The sequence below is a fragment of the Dendropsophus ebraccatus genome, chromosome 10, assembly GCF_027789765.1.
Source record: "Dendropsophus ebraccatus isolate aDenEbr1 chromosome 10, aDenEbr1.pat, whole genome shotgun sequence".
NCBI lineage: Eukaryota > Metazoa > Chordata > Amphibia > Anura > Hylidae > Dendropsophus > Dendropsophus ebraccatus.
In genome coordinates this window covers 14,403,854-14,416,697 of record NC_091463.1, presented here as the reverse complement: position 1 = coordinate 14,416,697, position 12,844 = coordinate 14,403,854, and the positions used below count along the sequence as shown (strand labels likewise).

Here is a 12,844-nt window from a genome sequence, read left to right as displayed (position 1 = left end):
ATCGGCAATTCAACACTCAGATTTATCCACTTGACATAAGAGATGGGGGTGATGTAATAAGTTCTGGGTGAAACTAGGATATAAGGAACAGAATGCACATACAAAGTATAAAAGCCTAATGTTTGTAAAAGGTCAGGATGGATGAAATGGGTGTACCAGAGCCATTTAGCCACAGGGTCCATAGAGGAGGACACAGAATACTCCATGCTAACATGTTTGTATATCCTGGAATCCACAATCCCATTGGGAGCCTTAATCTAAATACTGTATTCTTACAGCGTCTTGACAACGTCAGCTAAGCCATAATGGAAGGTGTGGGACTAGTGAAAGCATATGAGGAGATGTAGATACAATTCAACCTGCTGATTCATACCAAGAAATCCAAAGCACCTAAACCCCCAAAGACACGTGCCTCTGGTGGGGGTGCTAGCAAAGCCACTGGAGGAAGGAAGAGGTTCAAAATGGATCCAGAAAGTATATGAGTAGATGGTTGGCAGATCCCACCACACTTGGGTTAGGTTGAGTTATTGTTCATGGCCAGTTCTGGAGAAGAATTATAACAAAGAGAAGAGTGTATCTATAAAACTGATCGCCCTCGAAAAACAACTGTGGGTGAAAATAAGGATCATGTTGGATTCAAAGTGCCATTTTTTTCATCTTGTGGGAGAACATAAGAAAAGGTTCCTGGTTCACACTTTTGTAGGGCTGTCCATATCTGTGGACCCAAAGCCACGGACAGAATTACGAATGTGAATCCATAGCAGTCTGCATTTGCATAGGTGACGGCACAGACCCGAACTGCTTACGGTTGTGTGAACCTGGCCTTCGGGTCCTTTTACACAGCCCAACATGGACGGTGCAAGTACGCACACTATTACCGAACAACAAGATCAGCGCTCGTTGCAGTGCCACAATGAACCGATCATTATATCATTTGTGCGGTAGTGGATCACACAAGCAGTGAATACATACTCTCTGTGCTGCTTTGTGATCCGGTATCCTGCTCTCCGGCCATGAAGATACGGCAGTGGCCAAGCCAGACAGCTGGATGCTGGATCACACAGCGGCAAAGCTCCAGTGTATGTGTTCGGAAAATAGACAAAAAAAGTCTGTAGTAGACTATGATCAGTCAAGGTATGTTCATTAAAGGTATGCCATGGTGTATGTCACAATACCTTTTTCCTGGTTTTAGAGCAGCAAAGTACCTTCAAAATGTAATGTGAACAGGGCCTTAAAATGTGGGCAGTGTCCCATGCATTTTTATTAGATGCATCTGAATGGAATAGGAGAATAAAAGGAGGACTGATGTATCAGACGGAGGCTGAAAGGTAACTCTTTAATGGGTTCGTGGATAGGTTTGACTGCACCGCAAATATCGCAAACGGACACTGAAAGCAGCTTCATAAGAAGACTCTTGTCTAACATTGTAAACCCAGTTGTAAGTAGTCCAACAGATTTCTTTTTAGCTGTCAAATTCAATGTTCAATCATGTGTTAAGTTGAAGGGAGACAGATCCCATTTGTAAATCAGCTCGTGGTTTGGCGCCACTCTCTTACATACAGGCAGCAGTGGGACGGGGGCTCTAAGTAAACTGATTAACAGACACATCATAAGGACGTACAAGCTACAAGTCGTGTCACATCGCAGATCGCTAATGCACATTCGGGCTGCCGGGTCCAGTCTTTCAGGAGACAGCGTATAATTGATTCCTACAAGTGCAGGCACCTAAATCATACATCTGTCGTTGTCATCCAGCCGCAAACTGAAGGGTAATGCGATATTTTCCAAATATGAAAGACAGATGGCCAAGGGTAGTAGCGCACCGAATAGGAAGGGATCGGTATAATCTCTCTGATGTCATGTTTACATCAGGGAATGAGAAACTCCAAAGACAATTCAGCAAACACAAAGCTCACTTGAAAACAGATGTCAGGCCAGGATTAATCAGATAGATTAATAGTTTTTTTTTTTTCTTTTAGATAAATATTATACGGCTTTGGAAAGTTTTGTGTGACATAATTTTATTCAATACATCAGCCACTAAAATCACAAGAGTTAGACGCTAAGCAGCTGTAGCCGAAACTTAAGGCCGGAGCTAGACGAAGGCATCTGTCGAGCAATGGTATCTAGCAGAACCACTAAATGACACACCAGACGAGACGTATCAAGAGTCATCTAAGGGAAAAGTGGACGGGGAACTTATATTAAAGGGGAACTCCGGATAAGGAAAACTTGTTTTCTAATAAAAGTTAAAAGTACATTAAAAGTTATATAGATGTGCCTATACAATGTATTACCGTATCTGTGCGGTTCTGCCACACTGGTAGCTGATAGAAATCCAGGAAGTGAAAAAAAATGGCCTCTGTGCCAATCCACATTGTCTCCTGCTCCCACTGCTATCCCCCCCTTAGGAGACAAATATTCCATGCCTCTGTCTCACACTGTGTGTGTTTGCTGAGGACAGGCTGATGATGCAGAGAGGGGGCAGGGTGTGATGTCACAGGAGGCGCAGCTGGTTGAGTGATTCACCCTCTCTGACCGGCCAGAAGCAGGTGTTGCACATGTTGGAGTGTTATTGCAGTACTGCAGCGTATTCACAAAAATGATGCAGTAACACAAGTAAATGATGCTAAACGGCAGACAGGATCAGAGCCTTTATGTGGGGATCAACTACAAAGATAAAAGATGCTTGATCATAATATGTGCGTGGAAATGAAAAGAAAAAAAAATTTCTAAAATTTCTTTACTTTATTCCAATATCAGTGTTACAGGCAGACGATACAGCGTGCTGTGTGGGTGGGACAACAATGAAATGATAAAGTACTGCAAATTATTCAGTAACACAATGAAACTGCAATGTGTGAACACAGCCTAGATGTTCTGCAATAGATTTTGGCGGGGAATGGGCAGGGTGGAGGACTGTGATGAACAGCTGAGGGAAAGCATTGCATTCTGGAACCTGTAGTACTGTGTACAACTGCTCAACCAGGAAGTACAGAAACACAAAACAGAACAAAACCCCCCAAAACACATGGATTATTGATAGTTTCAAAACTGGGATAGATAGGTAAGTAATACTATATGCTTCAGCAGAAGTTTCATTTTTTTTAACCTCTACCTGGGAGTTCAGGCCTTACTTCTTCAGAAATATGTTCTTGATTGCATTCACATACATACAGAGTTTTCTTTATGTTCTATAGAATACAGCAGAGTTTAATAAGCTATTACTTAAATAAAAAAAAGCATTATTTTTTTTTGTCTTTTTCTTCCCCCAGTTGCAGGCTGCCACATATACTTACCAATAATGATCGGTGTCCTATGGCGCAGCTTTGTTCAAGTGCTACAGCGCCGCTACAATCCCACTGGCGGTGAAATCACAGCTCTTCTGACCGCTCTTCTTTGTACAGGTCTATTGAAGGCCGTAAGTCAGTGTCTCCGATGCATCTCTGTGAGAGCGCTCTCTTACAGATGCATTGGAGACTCTGACTTCCGGCCTGCTGAGCTGCACAGCTGAAGCTGAAAAGGTAACGTGGGCATCAGTGGGATCAAGGCGGTGCATTAGGACCGAAACAAAGCCGTGCCACAGGACACTGATCATCGATTATTGGTAAGTATATGTGGCAGCCTGCAGCCGGGGAAGAAAAAACAAAACAAAAAAAAACAAAAACAAGTTCTGTAAAAGCATCACATCAACTGACAATCTGTGTGCGGCAATTCATCCGTACCATACAGCCGACATGCTACCTGTTTCCACGGTGGCAGTAAAATGTTAACATGATTCCAGAAACCCCTTTGAATGCATGGGATGCGGAGTGTCATCAGATGTGATGCCGATTTTGACATTTACCCGAACATGTAAAACCAAATCCATACACACACACATTTGACACTAAAGTAAATGCGCCAAAGAATTGTTAAAAAAAAATCCACACATGTCTATATCATTACAACTTAGAAAGCAAAAGTGAGCGAAAGAAAAACAGCAAAAGAAAAAAGGAAACGGCAATGATCCGGGATTGTGTGGGCCGTAAAACCTCACACATTCTCCGACCATATAATTTACAACCCAATGTTATTTGCGGCCTTAACCGCAAATGTGCTGATCTCACAGGATTCTGAAGATGAAAGTGTAAGATCTTGGCAACTCCAGAAAGAAACCTATTACCTAAATCATCATCTGTCGTGACTTTCTGGAAACTTTTTATTCACCGCCCCATGATAAAAGCTCTACAAGGAGTTTTGCATTATTATTATTTTTTTTACATTATATAATGCACCACACGTAAAGTACAAGAAAATGAAAGGAAAAGCGTCCTCTGACAAACCTCTGGATGGAGAATATATTAAAGGGGTAGTCCACCAAAAATTTTTTTCTTTCAAATCAACTGGTGCCATAAAGTGCCAGAGATTTGTAATTGACTTCTATTAAAAAATCTTAAGTCTTCCAGTACTTATCAGCTGCTGTGTGTCCAGCAGGAAGTGGTGTTTTCTTTCCTGTCTGACCCAGTGCTCTCTGTTGCCTCCTCTGTCCATGTCAGGAACTGTCCAAAGCAGGAGCAAATCCCCATAGAAAACCTCTCCTGCTCTCCAGACTGGAAATAATACAACTTCCTGTTGGGCATACAGCAGCTGATAAGTACTGGAAGGCTTGAGATTTTTTAATAGAAGTAAATTACAAATCTCTGGCACTTCATGGTAGCAGTTGATTTGAAAGAAAAATTTTTTTGGTGGACTACCCCTTTAAGGAATTTCTTAAAATGTGAAAACTCATGTACGTTTCTAATACTTATTTGTGTCCTTTACTGTTCTTAAGATTTCTCCTGAATAAAAACATAAACCACTCACTTCAGTGGGAGCTGAGCTGCAGTAACCTAGCACAGCCACTACACAATGTATGGCACTGTCTGCTTCCAGCTCCATTTTCTGTACATGAAACAACTTCATTATAAATCCAGTTGTAAGTGGTTCAACAAATTTATTTTTAGGTGTCAAATTTAACGTTCAATTATCTGTTAAAGGAGAAGTCCGGCAAACATTTTAATTAGTATTGTATTGCCCCCCCCAAAAGTTATACAAATCCCCAATATACTTATATAATATATAAGTTGAAGGTAGACAGTTCCCATTTATAAATCAGCTTGTAGTTTGGCCTCATTCTCTTACATACATACAGGGAGATACCAGGTGTTTCGGCACCTGGCTGAACTGATATTGATGACCTATCCCAACCAAATGTTATCAATAAAAAAAAGTCCTGAGAAATGTTTAAAAGAATAAATGCACAAGTATCAGATTTGCAGGTGGAAAGTACAGAGCAAAAAAGAGTAGCGGCAAAGTAGTTAAGATTTTAACAAGCACCATGGAAAATGTCAGCACGGAGGCATGTCGCAGCAATTTTTGTTTTGCCTTCTAAGAATCATGTATGTTTTTATTTAGCAATATACAAAGTCACATGAGCTTGTAAACTGTACTTTTTAATGGAAGTATTGTGAAACAAAAATCGTGGGGCAAAAAAAAGTTGCAATTGCAATTTGGGTCCCTACAATTACAATGATACCAAATTTACAGTTTTGTTACTTAAAAAATTTTTTTTTTCTTAGAAATAAAATTGCCTTGGATTACTATATTCTGGAACTTTTTTTCATTGAGCTGTATAAGAGCGCACTTTTTGCTGTAGTTATTATTGGTACCATTTTGGTTGCATTTTATGCTGGCTGTGTTCATACCTGCATACCTGAACATACCCTCCATGTTTTGTGGGATTTAAGTTGTCACTCCCATCCAGATTTTCTACGATATGTGAAAAGATTTATTTTTTTTAAGTGGCATTGGGCATAGCATTGGCACAGCTTCTTGTAATAACACACATGGCAGGATTGTTCATGTCCAAAATTAAGGCAGATGTGAGAAACAGACTTGGATCTTGCGACACAAAACCATTCAGTGAAAATGCCAACAAGAAAATACACTCATTCATTCCGTCCCCAGAACATAATGTGCCGAAATAGCTTGTACCTAAACCGCAGTCACTTTCAGCTAGAGAAAATCCACATTAACCCAACTCAGCTCTGTCCTCCTTATTAATAACAGCCTGTGTAATGTAATAATCCACTGCTTACAGATGTGATCTAACCCGTAACCTACAGGACACAGCGACGTCATTGTATACATGCAACACATATTACGGCACCCTGCCACCTGTCAGGGTACACATGGCGCCTTATCTGAGAGCGGCATGTGATAAGGAGATGCTGAAAAGATCAATACATCATTTTTTCATTTATACTGTATGAGCTTTTACAGGAAAATTGTTAAAACCAAGTTTTTATATATATTTTTTTTTTAATTTGTAGTAACACAATTTAAAAATTTTTCCTTTAACTTTGTATTAGAAATTTTGCTGTTTACATTCTAGCCACTAAGCCTAATAATCATGATACCTCCTGCTTTGTAGAGAAAACATTTAGCATCATCATCACAGGCAGGATTACACTGAAAGGTGACACCAGTATATATAGATATGATGGTATTAGGCCAGTAGTTGATCACTACTCCCCTCCTTGTCCAACCTGGCAACCTCTCCCATATAAGTCAGCGAGTCAGTTCCATGGATCATGTGGCTGCGGTAAAGCATATAGCTAAATGCTGTTAACAGAACAGTGCAGAAGCTCGGGCAAATAAATTAAAGAAAAAAAAAATTCACAATCTGTTGGTTGAACCTGATGCGACGTGTCTTTTTTCAATCTTAATATGTAACTATACCAAAAAAGTGCAAGTTTTAGTAAATTTAAAAATCTAATGACATTACCTTTCAGAGGGTGATAGTCCCAGCAGACAGCACAGCGATGGACACCTTCTCACGTGTGGGTCTAACAGGTCAATCAAGAGTGGACACAGCGGGATTGGTGTAAACCATAAGTCCAACAGTGAGACACTTACCTAGATAGGGGATTGATGGGACCATCTTCAAACTGCGGATGTACTCTCTTGTGCGCTTGTAGTTATCCTCCTTAGACAGCAGGTAGTCCAGTTTATCAAAAGTGGCCTTGTCCTTCCGATTCAGCAGCTGAGAGAAACAGGTATAAAAAATTTCACAAATTAGCAAAAATAAATTATAAAGGTCAGAAATAATAAGCATTATAAATATAGGCAACTTGCAGAAAATCATGTCCTGCATAAGAAACCAAGAGGCGTTGTTTCAATGGGGTAAAGGCTTTTAGCTGGAAGTCCAGGACAGGAAAGGTTTTATGGTTTTGGTGCTTGCCTTGGTAAGTGTCCCCCCACCAGTGGCTGAGAAGCCACACATGGCTCAGCATATGTTGACACCCCAAGAGTGTTGGATTAATCTGCATGAAACAGCGGATATTGTGTCCCATCATTTTAGGCAGGAATTCATGTCACTGTTCACACTGTGCAGAAAATCAAGGACTGACTGGTGACCTCTTTGATGAGGATTTGGCTTTGGGTAGCCTGGACGTGGCATCGCCTCACTAAATAGTGCAGAGCAGAAGTCCGAGGATGAAATCTGTAGCGTAAACATACCCTTAAAATGTTACTTGCCAGACAATGAGATTATTCCAGGTTAATGGAGTTCAGTAATATTTTTAGTGACTCGGGTTGATGAGTTTTTCAGGCTCTTGGGTGGCAGAGCGTAAAAACTTAACTGTATTTACCCAACTCCTATAGTAACAACCTAGAGTAAAATGATATTTTCTTTTCTACTTGTGTAAAAGGTTTTAGTGACAGGAATGACAGATTCCCGACAATGTATACAGCTATTAGCTACATTCACAAAGGCAGAGGGATTGTGGAGCTGTCAGGGACTTGGCTAATCCTTAAAACTTGGGAAAAGTGAAACCCATCAACTGGCTCCGCCATAAAGAGAGGACTGCGGATGAGGCAGATTCTGCCACCTCCACTAATCCCTCATATATCCAGCAGTATCTGTCCAAACAAGTCGGAGTCTCACTTGCTTGGAATGTATCTTAGTGACTTATAAAAGTTGTTACTAGTCAGACATGAGGTTTGTCTAGGACACAAGTATCTCACTGAGGGGGTGAGGATAGGATTTCCAAAGTCGGTTGGCAACTTTTATACACGTCTACATAAAAAAACAAGCATAAATATCTGAAGGCTACGGGCAGCGCCAGCCTAATGTTCAAATTTTACGTTTATTTGCAAATCAAATTGTTGTATGCCTAAATGTATTATACAATGGTGTCCTGGACCCTATACACAGGACAGAGGAGGAAAAATGGAGAAGGTATACTTTATGTTGGCTTTCATACATACAGTATGAGGGAGAGGAAGAAAGAGGGAAATATCTAATAGTTATGGGCAATACCAACATTAAAGTGTCACTGTCGTGAAATATTTTTTTGCAGAAATCAATAGTCCAGGTGATTTTAAGAAACTTTGTAATTGGGTTTATTAGCCGAAAAATGCATTTTTATCATGAAAAAGCAGTTTGAAGCTCTCCCCCCTGTCTTCATTGTTCTCCTATGTAGAGAGCTAAATAAAAGACCAAAACAGGACAACAAAGAGTTAATCTACAAATACCTCACCCTTTATCTCCTCTGACAGTCACCACTGACCTCTCTGACCTCTGATTACAGCTGTCACCCAGCTCTGTGTCTGTAATCCTCTGTTATCTGCTTTCTGCTGTCGGCTAACTCCCTCCTTCCTCCTCCATAGCGCTTCTGTGTTTTCAATCCACTCCTGGTTTTGGTTGCAAAATACTGTGTGTAAAAAAGCCTTAAAGTGTTTTTTAAAAAAATCTTTATACATACCTGTCCAGGCTCCCCGGTGTCCTTTTAGCTTCTGCCCACTCCCTGCAGCTGACACTTTTGAGTCGGTCTCTGAAGTGACAGGTCGCTCAAGTGATCACTGGCCACAACGGGACAGAGCCCTGTGCCTCGCGCCAGTGATTGACTAAGCGGCCTGTCACTTCAAAGACTGGCTCAAAAGTATCAGCTGCAGGGAGTGGGCAGAAGCTAGCAGGACACCGGGGAGTGTGGGCAGGTATGTCTACAGATTATTATTTTCTTTTCACATTCCGCAGCAGTCAGCTGCACATAGCCATTACACACAGTGATGCGCGGCCGAAGTCTGAAGGTTTTTAAGCTAGTTTATGACAATCATCAGCCAATTATCGTTTGATCTGATCGCTATCTTTATTACACAGACTGATCATTTTCCAAACAAGCCTGACTCGGCAGGTTATCCCTGCATGGAATAGGGGCCCAAAGAGGTAAGACCTTAAAAAAAAGGAGATGGAGAGAAAAAAAAGGAGAGAAGGAGTGGGAAAGGATGAGAGGGGAGAAGAGAGCATAGAAAAAGAGGGGGAGAAAGAGAGAGAAGACTGTGAGAGACAGAGAGAAGTGAAGTACCTGTCTGTGCAATACAATTTCATCCTGACAATTTAAAATAAAAAAATAAATAAATAAATAAAAATGACTTGATGGTGATTGACAGTTATTGTTTTCCAGTTTTCCTGCGGCAGGTTTGGGGGAATGAAGATACCCTCTGTTATCCCTTTGTTGATGTATGAACCAACAGTGATCCCTAATTGGACTCGAATCCCAAACCTCTTCAAAGGACATTATGGACAAAAAGCACACTTTCTTCCCTTTTGTTCTTTATGTGGATTTTTTGTTGTTTCTGATATGTTGGACATTCTTAACGTCCTTGTCTGCATTATTCTTGGAAAGATTAAAAATAAAGTTAAAAAAAAAGCAGAGACCTTGATAATGTTGAATCGATTAACTCATCAGCAAGTTGCTCAAAGGGTTTATACAGCATTTACATTTTATATATATATATATATATATATATATATATATATATATGTTTTGGTAACCATAATAAACACGTTAAGCTTACCTCTCCATGCTCCCCCGATGTCCTGATGTGACCTCTCCGATGCAGCCCTATGACTGCAGCCAATAACTGACTGGAACGGGACAGTCCAGCAGCCAGTGATTGGCTGAGCGTGCTGTCACTCCAGAGATTTGTTTGCCTCATAAGTAACGGAACTGCAGTCACTAGACTGTGGGGGACACCAGAGAGGTTTGCATCGGGACACCGGGGGAGCAAGGAGAGGTAAGCATAAAATATTTATTATGTTTACTAACAATGTCTCAATATATATTAAAAAAATATCTTTTAATGCTGAATAACCCCTTTAACTTTTAATTATACAATAAGAAAATTATATATATTTTTTTTATTATTATTATTTTTTTTCTCTGTGTGCAAACTTCAGGGATAACCCTATGATTAAACTTTTGCAGGTAGCACTGGTTCAGACCACACTGTAAGGAATCCGGTAGATCTATACAGATAATAGGCGAAAACCCCAAATGTCACAGCATCAAGCATCCTAGGAGAACAACTTGTTCTTGCCGAGCTTTTATTACACGTTAAGGAACACGTGCCGGAGAATCCGAAGTGGAAAGTATTCTTGCTGATGTTTGTATCACTCCATAAGAGTTTGGCTCGGCCATCCCTCTTCAGACTTAGTAATGTGTCCACATGCTTAAAACAATTCTTAGAAAAGAGGAGAACTTGACAAGATTCATAAAGATCTAAGATCCCGGCAGCCAGAAGGGCTCAGAGGAAGCCTGACAGCTGCTCAATCTTATACGGCAAATGGGAATATTGTACTGGAAAGACAGAAAGAAATTATATCAGTCCAGGAAAGTGAAAGAATCTATTCTCCATAACAGAATATCTACAGAAGGAACATTTTTTGTAGGTGTAAAATATGGACACGATGAAAGATCTTAGCAAGAGAGTATATATTCTAGACCGGAGTTCCCTAAGCTACTGTCTAATTATCCAAGGCGAAACACTGGAAGAGTAAGGAAATTGTTGTTATTAGGCAAGTATAGGTCAGGCAGGGCATGGGTGCATTTTACAGTGACGAAAAGATATGAAAGGAAGGCGCTAACCCCCTGCTATAGAACTGGCACAAAGCTGGCAGAGAAAGGAATCCTTTGTTTTTATCCCAGAACAAAAGCCGGGCAGTCCAACAAATCCTCAGTTTCTTTATGGACATACAGATGGCAGGGCACATCATTCAGAAGAATAATGCTGACAGTGCTTTAGGGTTGGCATAAACCATCTGGGTGAGGACATTTCTCTACTTAGATTTGCATAGCTGAAAAGTGACAGCTCATGCCTGTGTTAGAGCAGAATGTAACTACTGGCAGAGCACGAACCCCTCTGCTTTCAAAAGGGCACAGAGACAGCGGGGCCAGACTGTAGCTGCTTTAGGATTGGCATTCAGCCTGGTAAGAATGGTAGAGGAGCTTTAAAGCCTTGGTGGGGGAGGATAGAAGAAACGTCTACTTAATTGATAAACAACCCCTATCATCCCTACAATGGTCTCTATTGGGGATGAATGGAAAGTAGGAAGGTGCATAGAGTCCACGAGTTTACCCTTCAAGGTGGAGAGGAGGTGCACCTTCTCAAGGGAACCGGGGACATGGATATTACTCACAATGTGAATGTACAGGTCTTGTATATATAGGGCATGTGGGGATGTGATGGCTTATTGCTTGAGCCTACTGGAAACCAAAAGACTTTTATACCAAGCCCCCCCTATTTAAAGGGGTTATCCAGCAAAAATCTTTTTCTTTCAATCAATTGATATTAGAAAGTTATACAGATATGTAATTTACTTCTATTAAAAATTATCAAGTCTTCCCATACTTATTAGCTACTAAATTACCTGCAGGAGATGTTGTTTTATTTTCAGTCTGACACACTGCTCTCTGCTGCCACCTCTGGCCGAGACAGGAACTCTGTCTTGGTTTTCTATGAATCCCCATAGAAAACCTCTCCTGCTCTGGACAGTTCCTGACTAGAGATGATCAAACAAAACCGAGGTATAGGCTCGTACGAACCCGAACCATGGGCATTTGACTCCCGCTGCCTTCCAGTTTTGTGGGGAAGGTGGAGACAGCCCCAGTACCACCCGGAAAACAGGGACACAGCCTATTACCTGTATATAGGCTGTATCCCTGTTTTCCAGGCGGTACTCTGGCTGTCTCCACCTTCCCCACAGAACGGGAAGGCAGCGGGAGTCAAATGCTGATGGTTTGGGTTCGTACGAACGAACCTGAACCTTGGCCCTGTTCGATCATCTCTATTCCTGACATGGGCAGAGGTGGCAGCAGAGAGCACTGTGTCAGACGGAAAATAAAACAACACTTCCTGCAGGACATACAGCAGCTAATAAGTATGGTAAGACTTGAGATTTTTTTAATAAAAGTAAATTACAAATTTATATAACTTTCTGCTGGACAACCCCCTTAAGCCTCAATGGATTCAGACCAATCCCTGAACAACATGTGCATTCATTTCTAAGACTATTATTAGACTGGAAAGTGGAATTTACCATAAATGAAAAAGTATACACAAAAAAAAAAATCTTTATGGGGGCACTGTATCTAAATTTAGATTTAGGTCAGGAATGGACACTGAAAGAGGGGACTAAGCCGCTCCTTACTGCTTACTTCTCTTACAGACAACATAAATAAAGTTGACCTTAGCCTTTTTTTTGTTATCTGCAGAGGATCAGATCTCTGATTTCGGGGATCGGTTGGATCCCTTGCCGATACATTATAAGCTCTTGAATCCAAAGCAGATATGTGGCAGCAGAAATGTTACAATCTTCAAATTAACATGTAAATCATTTGTTAGCCAGAAACAGCAGAAGGCTCTTACCCTGGGGACTTAACTGAGAAGTGGATGAAAGATCTGTTTCCTAACGTTGCTTTGTCCTTGGCATACTCCGTAGAACGTGCTCAACAGGAGCTGGCCAAACCCCCCACCAGTG

The 12,844-nt window shown here is 40.9% G+C and overlaps 1 protein-coding gene across 3 annotated transcripts in view; it reads right to left on the bottom strand.

Moving 5' to 3' along the window:
* The window catches only part of RALGPS1 (Ral GEF with PH domain and SH3 binding motif 1), a 309,463-nt gene that overhangs the window by 179,123 nt on the left and 117,496 nt on the right, over positions 1 to 12,844 (bottom strand). For all 3 annotated transcript variants that reach the window (XM_069986819.1, XM_069986820.1, XM_069986821.1), the window contains exon 9: positions 6,940 to 7,066. In XM_069986819.1, the coding sequence (XP_069842920.1) occupies positions 6,940 to 7,066 (127 nt within the window). The remainder of the gene's footprint in view (positions 1 to 6,939; positions 7,067 to 12,844) is intronic.